General features: G+C 41.9%; 3 protein-coding genes and 1 non-coding gene across 4 annotated transcripts in view; 1 reads left to right on the top strand and 3 right to left on the bottom strand.

Moving 5' to 3' along the window:
* Positions 1 to 230: 230 nt before the first annotated feature.
* fbxl13 (F-box and leucine-rich repeat protein 13) lies at positions 231 to 6,533 on the top strand. The gene is made up of 19 exons (XM_030790151.1): positions 231 to 305; positions 427 to 530; positions 753 to 781; positions 1,321 to 1,473; positions 1,989 to 2,098; positions 2,422 to 2,517; positions 2,613 to 2,767; positions 2,812 to 2,908; positions 3,049 to 3,149; positions 3,354 to 3,483; positions 3,614 to 3,712; positions 3,868 to 3,988; positions 4,150 to 4,312; positions 4,469 to 4,588; positions 4,686 to 4,812; positions 5,198 to 5,281; positions 5,444 to 5,578; positions 5,917 to 6,080; positions 6,320 to 6,533. Exons 1-19 carry the CDS (start codon positions 231 to 233, stop codon positions 6,531 to 6,533), a joined length of 2,277 nt encoding a protein of 758 aa, XP_030646011.1.
* Positions 6,534 to 7,092: 559 nt separating this feature from the next.
* fam185a (family with sequence similarity 185 member A) lies at positions 7,093 to 10,655 on the bottom strand. The gene is made up of 8 exons (XM_030790023.1): positions 10,250 to 10,655; positions 9,889 to 9,998; positions 9,399 to 9,491; positions 9,144 to 9,282; positions 8,738 to 8,779; positions 8,520 to 8,615; positions 8,180 to 8,314; positions 7,093 to 7,489 (listed from the first exon to the last, which is right to left on the bottom strand). Exons 1-8 carry the CDS (start codon positions 10,653 to 10,655, stop codon positions 7,377 to 7,379), a joined length of 1,134 nt encoding a protein of 377 aa, XP_030645883.1. The 3' UTR covers positions 7,093 to 7,376.
* LOC115827094 (U5 spliceosomal RNA) lies at positions 7,944 to 8,057 on the bottom strand. Its single transcript, XR_004025846.1, has one exon. It is a non-coding gene; the product is annotated as a U5 spliceosomal RNA (small nuclear RNA).
* Positions 10,656 to 14,366: 3,711 nt separating the features above from the next.
* met (MET proto-oncogene, receptor tyrosine kinase) overlaps positions 14,367 to 20,461 on the bottom strand; it is a 42,395-nt gene continuing 36,300 nt past the window's right edge. Inside the window, exons 16-21 of the mRNA XM_030769179.1 lie at positions 19,352 to 19,432; positions 17,737 to 17,918; positions 17,238 to 17,347; positions 16,745 to 16,910; positions 16,026 to 16,162; positions 14,367 to 14,924 (exon numbers count right to left, since the gene is read on the bottom strand). Coding sequence (XP_030625039.1) covers positions 14,714 to 14,924; positions 16,026 to 16,162; positions 16,745 to 16,910; positions 17,238 to 17,347; positions 17,737 to 17,918; positions 19,352 to 19,432 — 887 coding nt within the window. The 3' untranslated portion in view covers positions 14,367 to 14,713. The remainder of the gene's footprint in view (positions 14,925 to 16,025; positions 16,163 to 16,744; positions 16,911 to 17,237; positions 17,348 to 17,736; positions 17,919 to 19,351; positions 19,433 to 20,461) is intronic.

Below are 20,461 nucleotides of genomic sequence, written 5' to 3'. Positions count from 1 at the left end.
TTTTTACCCGTCCAACAGTATATAATTTGTCACTTAGTTACCGTGATTCTTCTTTAAAAGAGGCAGAACAGACAGGGTGTCAGGCTGTATTTCGGTAACAAAGTCATAATACCCAAGGCTTGGGTTTGAACGATATATTCTCTTAAGTAAATATAAATAAATAAATATATTAGTGTAATAAACTTAGTATAAAGAAATATATTAAGTAATCAGCTCTAAGGTCAACGGTAATGAGCTCTTCACGCTATACTGACTCAGCTCTGCGAGAATACCTTCTGAGGCATTCACTTCCTCAGATTTTCAAGGTGAAAAGACACAAATGAGATGAGACCAGTTAGACCTTATAGCTTTAAATTTATGGTGCAGTTTTGGTCTTGGTAACAGTTGTTTTTTTTGTTTTTTTTTTTATACTGATTTATCATTTAGGCACTGCTGACTGGTTTATGTGTCTCCTGTCCTGAAAGTCCCTTACACTTTCTTGAGGAAAAAATATTGGCTATTCAAGAGAATCGGGACACTGAGATTGAGTGGTATGTAGCCACCTGCGCGCAGACACCGCCCCCCCCCCCCCTTTTTTTTTAAAAATAAAGAAGCCATCCTTAAAAAAAATTTCAAAACTCACTCTCTCTCTCCCTCTGGTGTTCGGTATTGTATTGGGTTCAGTACTGTACATAACACAGACAGTCATTTATCGTTTAATATAATCATGGTAATCCTTTAAAGGAAATGAAAAATGACTCTGTGTTTTTCAGGTATGCATGTATTGATGACTTTGACAAGGGTACCATCTCATCACTTGCAGACAGCGTGGTGTATGGCATTTTTGGAAATCAGGATGACGATAGCCTGGTAATACCTTCTTGGTTCTCCCTTAATTCAGTAGTTTTGACCATTGTTCAATAAGAGAGAGAACGTTTGTTTTTAGAATGGCCAACATTAGGCATCATAGCCTGCAATCACACACACACACACACACACATAGATGATTAAAAAAAAACACTTCATTTTTTACCTGCAGAGACATGATTTGTTGGAGAAAGCTTACTCTTGTCGTCGAAAAAAGTTGCTGAAAATGTGTTTTGAGTGAGTATTTTAAACCGAAATTTCATTCTCTTAAAGACAGCTACATCTTTATGACTTCACATTCGCTTTGAGCGGTACATTAGTGGCCAATTGATCCTCCAGGATTTTTCAGTGTTTTAATGTACGCAGTGAGAGTACCCGGAAAGCTGTAAAGAGTCTTATGTTTTCATGAGTGCTGTAGAATCTTTCTCCCTGTTTGTATAATGAGTGAATGATCCTCTGCTTTTGTGGGAAGAGGTTGGAAAAGTTACCTTTGGAACATACGGGCAGAGGAAGCCAGGATGTTACGCAGAATGGAAGCAGCTTGGAACCATCATGTACAAAGGGAGAGGAGCATTGCCCTGAGGAAGTGGAGAAAGTGGCTGAAGATTCGTAAGCAGAGGAAGAATGGTATGGTCTCATTTGGTTTGCTTTTACTGGTATTCCAGCTCCAGGGGAACTTGCTTGGATGTAGATAACAGTTATTCAGACTTGAATGCAATGCTGTAGTCATCTGTTTTTGCACAGTCCTTTTGTATCTAAAGACAATGTTTTGTAATCGTAAACATTTTTGGTGTGATAAATGTAAGCTACATTAGTTTTTGTAATTGTGTCTAATTGAATTATAAATAGTAAATCCAAAGCAAAGTCTACATAATTTTCCTCCTAAAACAACATTTAATAACTAAACTGAAGCTTTAAACGAGCAGTTGAGTCCAAGTCCTTCCGTTTTGTATCTGCAGGTATTTTTATTGTCAAACAAAGGTTTTACTGAGTCCAGCTTAAAAACAGGTGCGCATCAGTAATGGGAGAGAGACAGTGGACCACTGTAAATTATGTGCCGCCATCAGCGGTATTTGACACAGTCAATAATTTTGGCAGGCGTTCAAGTGTGCTGAAGTGTTGTCATTTCTGTCTTTGAATAGATGCTGTGAAGAAGATTCAGAAAGTCTGGAATGCTGTCCTTTGTAAAACCATCATTGGTGCATGGCGCTATGTTGTCCAGGATGCTAAACGAATAAGAGAATATTTTGAGGTATCTTTAGAGATTACAATATCTGTGAAATGTATGTGCATATATATAACATATATGTTCATATTATTACTGGCATTTGGACTCAGTGTTTGGCATTGTTGTTATACTGTCATACCTTATATGAATAGAGACTTGAGAAAGGCAAGCTGGATTCTGAGATTGCTCATGAAGAACGACAGGATGGAGTATCGCGGCTCCCCGCCAAGCTGTCAATCAAAGTGAAGAACCACCCAATCATTATTGTTTTTAACCTGTGAGATTGTCCAAGCCGTTCTTCATGATTAGATACTTCTGAATATGGCTGTGATTGTGTTGTGGTTCAGATCTTTCATTGTTTGGGCATCAGAGACCTGTTCAGGTGTGCTCAGGTGTGTCGAACGTGGAAGGCCATTGCCCGCACCAGCTCTCTCTGGGCCCAGGTCAGTATCCAATGCTCTGATGTTACTGTGCCGCTGATGTCTCCATAAATGTTTTCTTTGGCATCTCCTCTGGGAATTTTTCTTTTCTCGAATAGATCAACTTCTGTGCCGAGAGGCACTGGATTGCAGACCAGACAGTAGAGAGGATACTGGGAGCATACAGTGTGTTTGTGACTCACCTTAACATGCGTGGCTGTGTCTCTCTGCGTTCGTCCAGTTTTAGATGCATCAGTAAGCTCCTCTTCCATTGGCTGCTGATTACGACTTATTTTGTGACAGTTGACTGTGTTGCAGGCAGGTGTGTTTTAGGCAACTAACAACAATTTTGTTTTCCAAAGATTATTGCAGTAATCTACAGGATCTCAATGTTAGTGAATGCATCAGTATCAATGTAAGTAACAGAAGTACTAGCCCTTACTGTTTTGATTTGTATGTTTGGGCATATTGGAATTGTGTTTTTTTTTTAAACAATAATTCATTTCTCTCCCTTTACTGATTCACAAAAAAATGCTTAATGTCCCCTTCTGGTAGGACCAAACCATGCATGTTATTTTAGAGGCCTGCCGATCTCTTCTTCATCTTGACTTGTCATACACCTCTATCACCAATGCCACACTAATGACTCTGTCAAGGTAATACTTATCTCAAACCTGCTTTACATATATTTACTCAATCCATCTGAAAATGCATTTGAATGGAAATTTCCAAAGAAAAGTGTCTAAAAAAAAAAGTTTCTAAATATTTAGCAACCTCAGTCCAAGCTCCTGCTATAAACAGCAGGTGGCACTAATGTTTTGGGGATGTCACATGTGTTGTGGTTCCTTGTGTGTTTGAAGGTGCTGTGAAGTTCTCCAGTCTCTCAGTCTGGCATACTGTAGGAGCTTCACTGATAAAGGATTAATGTTTCTAGCCACGGGAAAGCACTGCCACAAACTCAACCATCTGGACCTCTCTGGCTGCCTTCAGGTCTTTAGTTTTATACAGACCTATTCTCTGTGCCCCTATATGTGTTCTCAGCTTTCACACTATTAGCAGCTACCTGTTATTTACCTGTGTTTTGTTTTTAGAAAAAAAAAAGGTCTGGTTTTGTCCTCAGATAACGGTGGATGGGTTCAGATACGTGGCTGAGGGGTGTAGCCTGCTGCGGCAGATTGTGTTTGATGACATGCCTACACTGTCTGACGGCTGTATAAAGGTACAGCCACCAAGACAACGTTAGGATCACTCTAGTCACACTAGTGGAACTATATATAATGCGGTAAACCCTAAAGTTATGTCATGCTAAAGTTGATCCATCTTTGGAACCAATTTATCACGACGCCGGTCATAAATTCACATTTCTCTCACCAGCAACTGATATCTAAATGTCACTCGCTGGAGATGATCTCATTCGTGGACTCCAACCACCTCTCAGACACTGCCTTCCTGGCCATTACCAAGGTTTCCCGTCTCAGAACACTCAAAACAGAAGGTTAGTAATCATCCTCACTGTAACTCACATTCAGTTAAACAGTTCCCAGAAAGTACAGAAGCATAGTGGTCAAACCTTACTGACAAACAGTTCTCACCTACAGATTTCTTTGGAGGGTATAGCTGTGGTATTATTGTGGTCAATGTTTCCCTGGTCTTCAGGTAATCGGCGTATGACAGATGTCAGCTGGAGGGCTTTGTGTAAAAGCTCACCTAAACTCCAACTGATTCATGCCGTTGACTGCCCGGGCTTGACCGACACGGCCATGAAGTTTATAGGTGCCCTTAAACACTTGACATACTTCGACATCTCTGACTGCATCAGGTAAAAATCTTCACACACACTCAAACCATGTAAAAAAAAAAAGAAAAAAAGCAGAAGTCAGCAGCCAGAAAGGGTGCATTAAAAAAGACTCTGAAATTGAGGTTGCGGTGATGATGTTGGAGTGGTGTGCTGAGCGTTTATGCTTGTTTACCTCAGAGTCAGTGATCACGGCCTGCGCAACTTGGCTAAGGGACCGTCTGCATCTAAACTGTGTTACCTCAATCTGACTAACTGCTGTAACATTAATGACCTATCCATCCTATGGCTGGCTCAGAGGTGTGTACTGTAACACACACACACACACACACACACAACCATGTCTTTTAAGGTGAGTAGCATGCCCTGGTGATGAGCTTTGTATCTGTGTGTTTAGATGTGTGAAGCTGAGGCACCTAAGCCTTTGTTACTGTGAGAGCCTCACTGACAACGGCATGGAGTGGCTAGGCGGGTGCCCCTCCCTCGTCTCACTGGACGTCACCGGCTGCTGCGTTCAGGACCGAGTACTTACCCTGCTTTACCCCTCCCTCAGACTGTCCCCGCTAAATTTCTCATTAATAACACTAATAATCAATGTCACTGCTTCACTGTCCAAATTACTGTCTTATTATACATACCGGCATTCTACTGCAAAAAGCCTGGGGCCAATAAGCACATTCAGTTTGGATTTTTTTGTTTATTTCACAGTTTCCACCAGAGTGACGTACAAAATGTGCATTTATATTCGAGTAGAAGAGAACTAACAATATGTGTCCATCAAGTAATAGAACTTGGGTTTAAGAAGTGGTATAATTTGTGATTTTTTAAACAATTCATGTAAGTGTCATGATAGTGTGGGTTAGTCTATGTCCAGGGTGAATCTGAAGAAATAAGTTTGTCCTTTTATAGGGTCTGTCAGCCCTAGGAGCTATTGACACACTGAGGAAACTGACTGTATCTGAGTGTGTCTGGATTACAGACATAGGAATTGAGGTAGGATACCCTTCTGTGTTTCAGTTCAAAGCATAATAATTCCATTTTTTTTTTCTATCACGTTTACACTGTTGGATTTGTAGTCTCAGGGGTTCTGGTTTTGTCTTATGTTTCCCTCCTCACTTGTGACTCTCTCTTTTTTTCCCCTCCTCCACTGAGTAGAAGTTTTGCAAGCAGGCGAGGTGTCTGGAGCACCTGGACGTGTGTCACTGTGTGAAACTGTCTGATCAGTCCATCAAAACCTTGTCCTTCTACTGCAGGACCATCTTCACACTGAAAATAGCCGGCTGTCCTAGAGTAAGCACTCTGTCCCTCCCTTACATTTCAACACTTGTTTCACTGGCCTTTGAAATACTAAATGCTAGGAAATCAAATACACAACAGCAATCAATGCACAGCTTTTCTTAGTGCTAGTATTGCTGGACCAAAACTCAATTAAGTGCTAAAATCTATACTCATGTGTGTTGGTAATTCTAAGTGTTATATGACTATGGGGTTGAAAAAGCTCCCTGGTAGTTTCCAGGACTTGGAAAATCATGAACTTGACCTTTGTGCTCTTACAGCTCCACAGTAGCTTAGTCTTACACAGTGGTTCTGTCAGGAGCATCATGTCTCTGGTGCTTTGACTCGTGTAGATGACCAATAAGGCAGTGAAGTACCTGTCAGGGGTGGGGCACTACCTGAAAGAGCTGGACGTGAGCGGTTGCGTTCACCTGACCAACCGCACGGTCAGCTTCCTGCTCCGTGGCTGCCCCCAGCTCAGATCCATCAGCATGCTTTACTGCTCAAACATCTCCAGGTAAGATCAGGCCTGCGAAAACGCACCTTTTATAATAAACTCTTTTATAATAAATGCACCTTTTATAATCAACATCGTTTTCAACCAATATACATCTGACCGACTCCCCTTAATATTTGCCCCAACCTGCATTAATAATGTGATCATATTCATAATAATTGAAACTCAGCACAGTGTCATCATGGTTTTGAAATGACTATTGTGAGACGACGCAGTCATTTGTAGTTATGTGTATTCAGAGAGGCTGCTCTTCAGCTCCGGCCCTGCGTTCAGGACTGGGAACACAGCACAGACGACGTGCCGGACTGGTACGGCTACGACTGCAATGGAAAACTGTTTCGCCCCGTCCCCAGCCCAGATCGACTGACGGAGCGACGGGAAGAGGAGAAAGCACTTGCGAATAGTGGTAAACCTCCAGATGGCGTCCCACATGAAATGCCAAACAAAGACTAAACTTCAGACTCGCAGTTCTATAGAGAGTACCTCAAAAAGCAATAAATTAATCAAAAATGAATGGTTTGTTTCATAAATACAGCATTTATTGTCATTTTAGATACAGTCTTCATCAGATATTATCTTTAACAATAAAATATTTTCAAGGCATATTTGACTGCATTGCTGTTTCTCTGAAGTGAAGCCACTAGGTTTGAATCTTACTACTGTTAACTTGTCCACCTAATTCTGCTTTTTTTATGAATAGAATAACATCCACAATGACTTACTTAACCTTCAAGTATTTAAGTTTTTGACCTTAAAAACCTTTGCAATTTTGGTTCAATCAGTGTAAACACCAAATAAAACCATTAGTTGTACTGCACAGCCATTCCTGTTAAAACAGGGGAAAAAATTACACCTCAGTGTTATCCATTGTTGCCAGTGTGGCCTGCAATTGCCCATTTGAGTTCACTAAGCCTAAAGTGATTATTTAATTTTTCTTAGGAGTAAACAAGGTGTATCTTTCATCGAATCTTTATCTTAGGTTATCAGGAGTTCATTTACATAATCCTGAAAGTGAGTCTCACTGATGTTGTCCTGCGGTATATGTTCTTACCTATCCTACTGTACTCCATGCCGTTGTCTCTATTGGCTCTTTTTATAGGACTCTTTTATATACGTTTTTATTATACTAGTTCATTTACTTTCAACTTCTCCATACAAAATTTAAATGGTAAGATATGCCCAGTGCTTTAAGTACTAACAACTTGCAGTAAAACTATGATGTCTGATGATTTTTTTTTTCGGATTTTTTGTCCGGAAACAGCTTGCTGGGGGGAAATCTGGGTAGGACTTTCACTCTCAGCTCCCCAGTCTCAGAGCCTCAAACCAGCTCTGGGTCCTGAGGCTGATGGTCCCTGTCTCTGCAGTGGCTTTAATCCAGCAGTCCTCATCAGATCCCCCATTCACACGCGCTACACACCACAGAGAAAAAGACAGTGAGATATAGAGACACAGAGACAGAGTGAACCACAGCAAGCTCCTCACAGGGAACAACACCAAATAAAGCAAAGCACAGGTTCTTTAATGCAGTCAAGCTCTTTGCTGTACCAGCAATAAAATACATTTCTAAAGGCTGTGCCCACTGCATAAGCTGCCATAGGCTGGTAAGAAAAGGTTAAAGGGTTAGGTCCAGAGGTCAAGCTAAATGTTAAAGGGTTAAGTTAAGTTTCTGTGATTGCACATACAAACTGTGAACAGTGAGCAGTGAATTTGTCCTCTGCATTTAACCCATCCAACACACCAGTAGTGAATACACACACCAGACGCAGGAGCATTGGGGTTAAGTGCCTTGCTCAAGGGCACACAGCCGTGGATTTTGGGCCTGGGAATCGAACCAGCAACCCTCCAGTCACAAGCCCAATTCTCTAACCTTTAGACCACGGCTGCCCACAATACCGAGAACTCTTCAAACTTCCTCTCCACGGAAATCTTTAGTAAAAGGCAAAAGATTTGTACGCGAATGAAGAGAAAGCCAAGCAGCCGAGAAAGCCTTCCATTGGTTAGGTCTAGATGTAAAGCTGAAGGTTAAAGGGTTAGGTCTAGCTAAAGGTTAAAGGGTTAGGTCCAGAGGTGAAGCAGTTTTAAAGAGATAGAATTCTCACCTCTGACTGTAGTTCTTTCATTGGTCGAGTGGCGTTCGGCCTCCTGAAGAGGAATTTCTGAACTGATTTCCACTGACTTTCCAAACAAATGCACTCTGCCCTTCATAGAGGAAGGCACTCGAATTTTCACATTGCCTGTGTGAGTGTAAGCATGTGTCAGAGAGAGATGAGAGACCTGCTGAGATCACTATAGCCTATGGCCTTCTTTCTAAACTTAGGTAAATCCCCATGACTTTAGGTGATGGGTGAGATTCACATGAAGTTAGATCAGCCTTTTATTCTCCCTGTCTAGAAGCGTAAATATTGAATAACTTTTGCTCTCTTTTATGGGTTATGTTACCTTGCTGTGCAAGAAGGTCTGCTGTTCCATCCTGTCCGATGTAAGCGTCTATTAGCCCGCTGTTAGTGGACACTTTTAGAGCACCACTTGAGCTATCTGCAAAATCAACAACAGACACTGTATGTAAAAAACAACAACAACAACAAAACACCTTTAAAAACAAGGTAACAATTCCAACTTGAGGGATGTGAATTTGACTTAAAAGATATATCCCACACCTACAGTGACGTCACCCGTCTCACTCTTCACACTGGCTTCCCCTGTTCATTACAAACATTAAAACGTGTTTAATCAATCAGACCGCATGGACATTCATAACGTGTAGAACAATAATTTAATGATTTTAACATTTCTGTTAGCTGCTGACAGAGAAGAGCTATTATTTCGATTTGACTTTTTTTAACTGTATCTTTTTTGTAAGATGAAAATTATGAGTAATATATAATTAGGTTATGCTGTGGTGGACATGCATATCTGTTGCTGTGAATGGAACAAAAACGATTCCTTAGAGAACTGACAATCTTCCAAAAACTTGCCTGCAGTTGAGAAAAGTCTTTGTTAACACATTGACACACATAAAATTCCTACTCTTGTCTCTCTGTGATATTTTATCAACCATCTCACCATGTACGTGTCCCAGATGGATATTCCCTGACGATGATGACACTGAGGTAGACTCTGCATAGATGGCTTTGACCTTCAACTGTCCTTGATCTGTGGACACATTCATGGTGGTGCCCTGAATTTTTTTAATATTGACATTCTGGAAGAATCCGCAGAAGTATAAATTAGAACATGTCCTGCTCCTCTTGTATAACCACAACAGTCATAGTACATTAATGGAATTAAAAAATACACAGGATATATAAATGACTTTACACTGTCTCCAGACGTGCTGATGTCTACATTGCCATGAATAGTGCCAAGACCTGTGACGTTCCCTCCAGAAGTCTGCACCTCCACTTTGTGACTCTGAAAGCAAAGACAAGGCAAAATCAAACCATTTCTACGATTTGGGAGAAACGAATGAGACTGAACAGAAAAACTGGAATGAAGAGACTCATCCCTACAATACAAATCAAATTACACATAGAACTGTGTGTGTGTGTGTTTATTTTTGCTAATTTAGGAATGCGTCTAAATGAAAGGATTTTGGTCTACTCAAAACTATTGTAACCATTAATAAGCATTTTCATATTAGAGATATTATTGTTATTGCTAAAACAGTTTGAAAATGTTTTGGTTAAGGTTAGTGTTAGAGTTTAGTTGCTACACTTTATTCCTGATATAACGGATGTCAACCATTGCGACACAGAAACTCGCATACGAGGTGTAGGGGTGTGTGTGTTTGACTGGTTTTGGTCCATACCTTCACTGACTGTAACACACAGTGTCCTGTTTCCGTCTGGACTCTGCAGACATCACTTTCCATCTTTTTGATATTCACGTTTCCAGGTCCTCGAGTCATTATGAGGAGGTCTGAGAAGTTTAGCACAGCTAAGGCATTAGAAAACTCTGAACTCGGGACCGGTGCCCTCATTATGCACAATAACGTAGAATCAAAAGATTTCCAATGACACAGCCTAACGTAAAAAACAAACAGAAAACAAAACAAAAACACTCTTTAGATTCGTTGTGAAAATAAATGCAAATGGAAAGGATCAAGCTGGATTCGCGATCTCTGGGTGGATGGATTCACAGCTATTGTGAATGTAATCAACATTACGCACCGCTTTTAATAGGAGCTGTCAATTCCACGATTACGTCACTATTCACCTCCTCGGCAACAATGTGCAATTCATTGCTTTGATCCTCGTAGTGAACATAGAAATTGTCCAGTTTAAGACCTTGATCTGCATTGGTTCCATGAACTGTTATGAACGCCCGATTTGCCTCTGGAAAGGAATGTGGATCCAGTGGACGCACGAATATATCGCAAAGTAGATTACATTTGACTTTAGTAAAAGGACTGACTGCTAACGTCCACTCTTTCAGGGGCTTTTCCGAATGTGCCGTGGGAGAGGATGAGTTGGAAAACGTTCGGGAGAGCAAGGACAGAGCTTGGAGCTGTCTTCCACATCCTTGTAAGGATCCTACGCGAACGACGGCGTAACACAGCCCCTTTATGGCAAACATTATTCTTACTCTTTTAAAATCAGCTAAGCTAGTTGCAGCTGTAACACATGCTGATGCACAGGCTCATATGCAGCGTTTTTCGATGCGGTGTCAACAATTATATTACGCAAAACTGTTTGTATCATGAGGTCAGACGAACTCTTTTTCTTCTTCTCTTGAAGTGTACAGACATACGGCACATACCGCCACCTAGTGTTTAAACTTGTAGCTGAGCATTGTGAAAACGTGCAGGGTAGTGACATTTAAAGGTTGAGCGAAAAACACTAAGAACCTCTTCCAAAGAGAGCGGCCATGGCCCTCTCCGTCAGGACTTATTCCAGACTGTCACACTTCAAGTTCAGATGATGGACATTCGTATAAAATACGTCGCACTGTTTAGAGGCAGAAAGCTTATTACTTAATCCGTAATTTTGTTCGCCAATCAGATTTAAAGAGGAGCTGAGGGACATGTAACCAGCTGAAGAGTAATTACAATTTCGTGTGGACCCATTAGTAGACTACTGCCTGCTCACAACTCCTGGTTGACTGTGCTGAGTGCAACTGTCTCACTCTTGTCTTGCAGTTACACGGGGAGAATGAACAATTTGCGACTGTTATTAATTATATGTTATTAGTAATTACCACAGCAACCTTCCATTGCGAACTCAGTGTTTTTCAGCGCTAGACTGAGAAAAACCACTAAACAGCGTAACTGAGATTCATGTAGTTGATATAGTTCAAGACACCAAGGGCCCGGCTCAGTAATCACCAGATATCCTGAATCGACTATTGTTATATCGACCTACAGCAAAAACATGTTGTCTTGTGGGCCCCTAGCACTTGAATTAAGAACCATTGGTCTAATTGATAGGCCTACATACGCCATCCGAATTCTCATAGATCTCGGTCTCTTGAAGTATTTTGCTCAAATCTAAGAATTCTCCAGCTGCTCATCTTTTAAAAATTCCACCCTATAATCTCAAATGTTTCAGGAAATAGTTTGGCTTGTGCATCAAATTCCTGAAGACTTTGGGCGGGCACTCAGCTATTTTAACGGGAACCACCCCCCCCCCCCCCCCCCCCCCAAAAGGTCTCATAGGCATATCCAGACATTAGATCATTTTTCCTAACCTCTAGGCGAAGGATTCTTTATAGATGTGATCAAATGTTGAGTCGTCAGTTGCACTTCGTCAGCTTTATGTCAGATTTTTTTGCTTTCCATAGCTTAAGGCATAAACTTCCATATGGCCAGTTAAACAGGCCGATCTGTTCTTTACCTGAGATGTTGTGACGTTCATTTCTGCTCAAAAATTCCCGAATCTCTCAACAAATTGTAACCTATAATACAGTAGTCGGACATTACATTGCAATTAAACAACAACAACAAACTTAGGTTGCATTTACTGAAGTCAAATGCTGCAGGGCGTTTTAAGTGTGACATTAATATTATTAGTAGTGTTCTAATCACTATGGAAAGGTTCCTCCGGTGCGAAAGGGCCTATAGAAATGAGTTTTCAGTTTCTTCCTGGCGAATGTTGAACAAGTGTGGACCACCAGGGGGCAGCCACACCTCACATTTAACATGGGGCACACTTGGTACTAAGATTGAGATTTTTAGATTTCTTGCCATGCTTGTTAATAGGAACAGCAATTATTTTTCATGAATTAGTTTTCATGTATCAGTAAAGAAAAAAAAATCTGAATAAGGAGTGCGGTTGAATTCGTGGATTCTTACTTGACTTCCTGGGGGTCGGAAGCGTTAACGAACAGGTCCGCACGATTTTCAAATAATATTGACTCTGTGTGTTTTTGATGAGCAATGACATAAGAATGCTGTGGAGGAAGAGATCTGATATTTTCCGGAGACGGAAACAGCGGAGAGGGTCAATGTGCGCCCAGATCGTTAACTCACAAAATTCCAACGGTACTTAATCACACTCGAAGAAACTGGCGTGGTCGTGTAACGTTTAGAACTGCAGGCTGTTTGACCCAGTCCGACTAGGTACCCTTAGTGACAGGGGAGAAATACAAATTAGAAAGACCACTTCTTAACATTTTATACTTGCAGTTTAAAATGCTTCACATGAATTATAAATGAAGAATGTTCAGCTAACGTACGCCTAATTGTGATCAAGGCAAAGGCGGCGGCTGTTATCAGAGGGAGCTGAAAAGGGTTTCTGGACATCAGTGATTTGCGTTGAGTCTAAGCAAAACACTGACAATCAAAAGTTTACTGAGGAACAGTGAGCTGCATGGCCAAAAGCGAAACAATGCAGCTTTCCATCGTCACAATTTTGTCTGATTCAAACTGCGTAAATAAGAACCAGTGTCATTACTTGGCATTATACACACAAAGTCATCTGTTTATATGGGTTTATTAGTCTGAATCATTCTGTCAATCAAAATGAAACTACATGTACCATCAGTGATTCGTCATCGCCAAACAGTAATCATATATAGTTTTTCTGACCGCATGTATTGTCAAGAAGAAACAAGTACAATATAGACAGCCTGAAAATTTGCTCATAGTAAAAATGAGTATAGCACTGGGTATCTGAACAACTTGTTCCAGTCACTCGAGTGTAGGCCTTGTTTGGATGGTACCACACAACATCTGTACGTTTATTGTGCATACATGTTCAGCACGGAAGTCAGACTGGGATAGAAACACATTCAATAGTATTTACAACGAGTAGTGGTTCATTCGAGTATCATGTGTTCCTTGTCATTTGCCACATCCGCAAAATATTGGCAGAAGAACCTAAAATATCGTCTTCATACAGTCTTTATAAAACTATAATACAACATAACAACATTTTCCCGCAAAAGATTGTAACACATCTGACCGGGTAAGAAGAGCAGCCATGCCAATTATCATATTAACAGAAATAAGACCACAAAAACATTTCCATTTCTCAGCGAAACTATCGTAAATTCCATCAATGCTGAGTCCCAGAAGAGCATAGAGACGTTTGAAGCACATCAAAAAGGCATCATCAAAAAGCTTTATACACATGTTAAAATATCCAGTGTTCGTTTTAACAATGTCATCTGGGCTGTGGTGCACGAGCTCACACCAGGTCACGTGTTCAGTCACAGTGTGGGGGTGCATGCACGTGTCACGTAATATTTTTCACACCGAAACAAACAAACAAATAATAATAAAAAACAACAACAACGACGACGACGAAAAACAGCAGCCATGCATTCAGTTACTGCAGAAACCGCACGACACAAAATGCCACAGAGGAGAATGCTGGTCCAAAACAACCTGACAGCCACTTTTTTTTTTGTTGCTACGTTTCAAGTCAAGTCTAAGGGGCACCGGTGATAAAATGCATTTCCAACGTAAGCATGCTTCTAACTATATGAAACCTTACTGACTCGAATTCAATGGTAAGACACACGTTTGACAAAGTTTCTTCCAATAAATTTACAGAGTTTCATTCAACTGTCAAAGACAGGTGACAATGATACCAACATCATTGTGGTCTGTCACTCTTCTCACAGCCAAAGATGCAGTTAGTTGTCAGTACAGTAGTCTGTTATCTTCTATTCAGACGCTTCATCACTGAGAATTGCTGAGACCAGCCTTTTAAAAGCTGACCTGTAGAGTTTTTTCCTGTCAGGTGTTTTTTCCAGAGTTAATGGTCCTCAAGGCCTCTGTCCATGATTCAAACATGGTTCTTTTTTTTGGGGGGGGGGGGGGGGGGGGGGGGGGTAATAACTAAGTCAACTGTCTGAGCACTAAACTGTCTGAGAAGGAGAGAGAGTGCCTTCAATGTCAGGCTCAGTGAGGGGGGAGGGGTCAACCGCAGGTCACGCTGTCTGTATTGTCGCTAATGGGTGTGATTACCCTTCACAGTCATTCAGTGTCCTTGGAAAATCTTTCCTGTGCTGTGTGTGAAAGCTCTCCCCGCACTCAGTCCAGTTTCTCTCTGTGATTCAGTAGTTTTCAGAGCAATGCAGTTCTGTTATGTCCTCCCTTTCACCCCCTCTCTTTAGCTCTCCGTCACTCCCTCCTCATCTCTCTCTCTTTCTCTTTCTCTCTCTCTCTCTCTCTCTCTCTCTGTCTTCTCTCAGGTGCAGCAGTCACGGTCCAGGTTGCTCTGTGAGGAAATAAGGGAGGGGTAAGGAGTCATTTTGTCGATGTTGACGTAGGTGGTGTTGAGTAAGATGTAGTGTTCTCCGGTGAAGCTGGAGAAGATGGCCGAGATGCGGGACACGAGCTCCGAGAAGGTGGGACGTCTCTCTGGCTTTGGGTGCCAGCACTCAATCATGACGTTGTATCTGTGGTGAGACGGACAGGAAGAGAAAACCACATAATGACATTTGGAGCCTCTGATACTCGCTTGCAGGAAAGCCCCCTCATACCTATGATATGTGTATAGATACCACAGGATAAAATCTGGAAAATCTTAATGATTCACAAATCATATCGCTCTACAGTGATTTCGCCTATATGCAACACAAACGGTTTTCAGTTAAAGGTGTGGGGAGGAGTCATAAAGAGCACGGAGGAGGAGGAGAAGTTACTGTTATATTAGTCCCTAAACCAGAGAAAAAAAAATCTACACCTTCATAAATCCTTCCACTCTTTATTTTTGCTGGAACGCTCCTGCGAGCAGACTGGTAAGGAGGAGGTGCTGCTGGCTGAAATGAGAAGCTGTGAAGGACAAGGAGTGGCGACCCAGACGCTGTGGAATCATTCAGTGCTGTTGACTGTGAAGATGTTTGGGAGGTGAGCGATATGGCACGGTTGATAAGGGTTAGTGTGCTGATGTGAATGGGGGAAGTGAGTGAGTTTTCTGCTTGGATACGTTCTTTGCGGTTCACGCGGGCCTGCCTTCTGAAGACTCAGTGCTGATTCAGTGCACCTAATGGAGCTTCACAATGGCTCTCTGTTTTCCCTCTGCTCTCTACCAAGCATGTCCACTCAACCACACTTCCTTTCTCTGTCTGCACTCCGCTCCCTCAGCTTTGAATTGGACAGGTGTGTGTGTGTGTGTGTGTGTGTCTGTGTGTGTTTGCAAGGGAGAGAGAGAAAGACAGTGACAGAGACTGTGTGTGTGTGTATGTGTGTAGGTGTATGTGTATGCGCACATGATTGTGTGCTTGTCTATCTGTGTCAGTTTGAGTTTTCGTAAGTGAGGGTGTCAGAGAGAGTGAGAGACTGTGTGTATGTAGGGGAATTTGTATCTATGTGTGTGTGTGTGTGTGTGTGTGAGTGAGTGAGTGTGTGTATCAGTGTGTGTGTGTGTATGAGTGTATGTGTGTGTGTATGAGTCCATGAGCACGTGTGTGTGTGTGTGTGTGTATGAGCGTATGTGTGTGTATGTGTGTGTGTATGAGCGTGTGTGTGTGTGTGTGTGTGTGTGTACAGGTACTTACAGTGCATCAGGGCAGAACTCTGGCTGCAGCAGTCTCCGGCCCTGCAGGAGGAACACAGTGATGTCGAAAGAGTTGACATCAGAATAGGGCGGGGCTCCCCGTGTCATCAGCTCCCAAAGCAGCACACCAAATGACCACTGCGGGCATAAGAGATAAACAGCCAATCAAAATACAGCCCCAGCTCCACTCCTGGAGAGGTGGGTGGAGACCATCAGTTTTTGTTGGGCTATTAGACTGAACTGTGTTATACACAAAGAATGCAGAACATGTACAGATTTACCTGGGAAAAAGCAATATCACTCCAATTTAAAGATAGATGGGGTTGAATTCACCAACCAAGAAAAGGTTAAGGGAGATATTTCATCTGATTTATTGTTGGTGCCAAAGGAGGAAATGAGTCAGTGGACAGCTTGACTGCTCTTACTGTAACTGATGTGTGTATGCATGTACACTCAGGTGCTGTTATCAGGAAACTCAGATACTAGTACATAATGGGCAAAATTTCCCTATTGTGCAATAAACTTCTGAATAGGTAAAAAACTCCAGGCAGCTGACCCACAAAAGAGTAAAGAGCAACAATAAGAGGTGGTTCTCTACAAAAACATACGTTTCAAGTTGATGTTTAAAAAAAAAAACTGAGGATGTTTAATTAAATTCTACTGAAGAATTCATAAGCCAGTCATGATGTGAGAAATGAGAAAAATAGGTGGAGTTCTCACCACGTCAGACTTGGTGGTGAATTTGTGCGTCTGTAGGCTTTCCAGTGCCATCCATTTGACGGGCAGCTTGACTCCGCTCTTGTTGTGTACACTGTAGTATTCCTTATCGTAAACATCCCTGGCCAGGCCAAAGTCCGCCACTTTCACTGTATAACTCTCATCCAGCCTGCAGTCACAATACAGCCCTCAACGTAAACCAACAGTCACCGAGTTATGCAAGCGTAAAATAAACAAACATAAAGAGGAACTTTCCTGCGTTTTATGATCACATAGCCGTGCAGCACGTTTTCCAGCCTAATGTCTAGGACATTTTATTTATTTTGCAAGATCGCTTGTGAAAAGAAAAAAAAAATACACACTGTGTTTGCGCACCCACATGAAAGCACGCACGAACATACTGCGTGCATTGTTTACACACTCTCAGGTTTCAGAGAGAGATAGAGAGAGAGAGAGACAGAGATGGATGAATGCTAGCAGAGTTGAGAGAACTTACATGCAGTTTCTGGCTGCGAGGTCTCTGTGCACAAACTTCTTACTGGCGAGATACTCCATGCCTCTGGCCACCTGCAGTCCAAAGCCCATCAGGTCCTTCACAGTGGGGTTCTGTGGATGGACATTTACACACCGGCCCACAGTTAATGACGATAAAAGCAATACCACTTCAATTACTACTACTGTCACACGCAACAACAACAACAATGACAGTGACAACACTACAAATACTACTGCTGCCACAAACAGCCACAACAAGCACCACAACAACAGCGACAACAATAATCATAACAAGCTATGATCAAACCATCTTGTGAATTTTTGTTGGGGCCATTCTATTTTTCACAGCTGGGTGTAACTGTACTGAAAGCTGAATTACTTTACGAGAACATTGTAAGTTTTGTGACTTTTATGCCTGTGAGTAACCATTTTGTCGACAGTAGAGTTACTGAAGACAGCCTGTGGGGTCTAGAGCAGGGCAGACGTTTCCAGGCACTCACGTGAGTCTCGTCTCTGATGAAGTTGCGCAGGTCTCCGTGTTTCATGTACGGAAGGACGACCAGAGGGGATCCCTCACTGGGCAGACAGATTCCCAGGAGAGACAGCACATTGGGATGGCTGAAGTCTTTCATGATGATGCCTTCCTTCAAAAACTGTGACACCTCCTCTATATCTGTGATCCCTGTAAAAGTGACAAAGCAAAGAGTGACTTCACTGTGTTACTGTCCACCACAGAGACAGCTAACACTGTCAGAGAGGGAAACTCTACTACTGCATGAAAATAGCTCTTCATTCGGTTCATTACTGTGTTATTCATTCCTGAGACAGGGACCTTTAATTCTCTTTTGTTAACAGCGTTTGAAAGGTTTTAATGACAGAGCACGGTTATAACCAGACTGTCCGTGGAAAGTGTAAGTCAGACACAGTAAATTTAGAGTGTGCTTTAAGCCAAATCCTGCTGGAGACGTAGCCCGTTGTCTAAACCCTCACACTGTCTGAGTCTCCGGCTTAATCGAGTGTGACACGACACAGCCATTACAGAATCACATCACCGCTCCCTCTGGACCTGACACCTCTCCCCTCTTCTGCTTCTTTTAATCTGGTTTGGAGAGGTTTCACATTTAGAGATGATTAAACACCTCTTCAAGCTTTCAGTGGGACTGGTGGGAGAATTGGACAGTGAATTAAACAGGACCTTTTATTAACTTACATTTAAACCGTGCCAGACAAGAATGAGTCCAAGCACAGATGTGTTACTTTCCCTTTACTAAGAGTCCCGTTGCTCTCCGGTGAAAAGACAATCATATCTAAAGGTAGCTGAGACTCCGTGATAATTTCAAGTTGTGTTAAGTCAATGCTAAATTGTGGCAAAGAGTCAAAACAAATGTTAGAAACGGTTGTGGTGGTGGTGGTGGGGGCAGACTAAAGCTAAACCTCAGGTCATAAATCTCCCAGTTAGAAATGACAGGTTACCTGATTAGAGATGGTCCTAATGTGATATGGTTGCTAGACAACCCATACATCATCATTATTTTTTTCATGCTTATTCCCCCTCATCATATTAAAATGCCTTTATAACGTACACATCCACAGGCTCTAGTCTAACACAAACAGTGGTGAGAAATCGAGGGAAACTGAAATGAGTGTATGAAGTATGAATAACAGGATGACAACGACAGCTGCAGCTAAGTTTTCATCTGTGGCCCTCCTGTGGCCCTTACAGAGTGTGAAAATTATGAGAAAAAAAAAATGAAATAAAAAAAATAACAAAATACTACATAGCGAGGTGTCTTCAAAAAAGCTTTTGAAACACCATGCATGTTCATCTCTAGTGAAGCACTTTTTTTTTTTTTTTAAATTCGCACTGTAATTACATTAATTACACGTTGTACCATATGTTTAATTAGATCAAACACGAGCCTAATGGTGCATCATATGACTCAGCCCTGGTAAAGCTAGAATCAAATACACATATTTACAAACACGTACATACAGGTGCACAGACTGACACACATGTACACTCTCACGGTTTAGGAATGTGACACAAATACATACATGTAAACACACACACACACACACACACACACACACACACACACACGTGTGCTCACTCACGGTTTAGAGACTTGACGGCACAGTGCTGTTTCTGGCCGTCTGGCTCGAGGAGAGTTCCATGGAATACACAGCCAAAGTGTCCTGGTGTTGACAAAGAGGGAAGTGAGTCAAAAGAATGAGTCAAAACACAGATGTGTTTGAAAAAGGTTAGCCATTAATAGCCATTGACACATCAGTGCATCACAGCCCTCAGCAATGACCTCTCCTCAAGTCTGCTCTCAAACAAAACAAACAGGTGAAATAGCACAAAAAAACCGCATCATGCATAGGAATATTAATATACCCTCTCTCTCTCTCTCTCTCTCTTTCACTCTCTCTTTCTCTGTCTGTGGGTTCACTGAAACCTGTTTCAGACCATCTGGAACTTCATGCACTGTTCTACTCTCCTTCTCTATGGGCTACAATGACTGAAAAAAAAACTAGCTTACAAATGTATTACAGATATATTAAGGAGCATAATCTTTGCTCAAAGATATGTTTGAGGATGTATATTCCTTGTATGTTAACAAAAAGCCGTTGTGAAAAGCCACAAAGTTTACTGATCAAAGTTTCTCATGTCAGACCTGAATCTTCAGAAGATGCTTACGTCTTAATTTGAGATTCAGTGCTTCAGCAGTGGATGGCAACTGAAATTAATCAAAACTCGAAAAACAAAGTGGGAGCTCCAGAGTTTGAAGAAAGGCTTCAAAGAGCCCTTAAATAAACCCTTTTAAAATGATTCCATCGAAGAGGCCAGAAACACAGCACTCTTGTTGAAATGGAGATGAATTTTGGGTTGAGGTACTTGAGAGTGTGTAAAAATAATCGAGCGTGGAGTAATCTCCCCTCCTCGTTCCTATCACGTTCGCCCAGATGGCAGTCGAGTCGGATTACTGACGCGGGAGTCTCTCAAGAAGGCGCAACAATAAGCGAGGAACTTAACACGAGAACAAATCATCATGCATGGCACCAAGGCTGTGCCCCCCCCCCCTCCCTGACGCACTTATCACATGCTCTCTGACCCCCTCCACCCCCCACACCCCTCTTCACACAATCACGCACACTACTCCAGAGATGAGCTTCTCTTGCCCACTGGGTTTTCTTTTTGGGATATTGTCCTAAAAAGGCAAA

Source organism: Chanos chanos, chromosome 1, assembly GCF_902362185.1.
Source record: "Chanos chanos chromosome 1, fChaCha1.1, whole genome shotgun sequence".
NCBI classification, from domain to species: Eukaryota; Metazoa; Chordata; class Actinopteri; order Gonorynchiformes; family Chanidae; genus Chanos; species Chanos chanos.
This window is presented reverse-complemented; position numbering and strand designations above follow the sequence as displayed.

Bases quoted from the DNA above. Each gene is read 5' to 3' on its own strand.
- fam185a (XM_030790023.1), bottom strand. From the start codon at position 10,655: ATGTTTGCCATAAAGGGGCTGTGTTACGCCGTCGTTCGCGTAGGATCC. The intron at 8,780-9,143 runs GTGAGATGGTTG...TGTAATGAACAG, and splicing joins CCATCTGGGACACGTACATG to GGGAAGCCAGTGTGAAGAGT. The intron at 8,315-8,519 runs GTAACATAACCC...ACACTCACACAG, and splicing joins AGACCTTCTTGCACAGCAAG to GCAATGTGAAAATTCGAGTG.
- fbxl13 (XM_030790151.1), top strand. From the start codon at position 231: ATGAGCTCTTCACGCTATACTGACTCAGCTCTGCGAGAATACCTTCTG. The intron at 306-426 runs GTGAAAAGACAC...TTTATCATTTAG, and splicing joins CACTTCCTCAGATTTTCAAG to GCACTGCTGACTGGTTTATG. The intron at 2,909-3,048 runs GTAAGTAACAGA...CCCTTCTGGTAG, and splicing joins GTGAATGCATCAGTATCAAT to GACCAAACCATGCATGTTAT.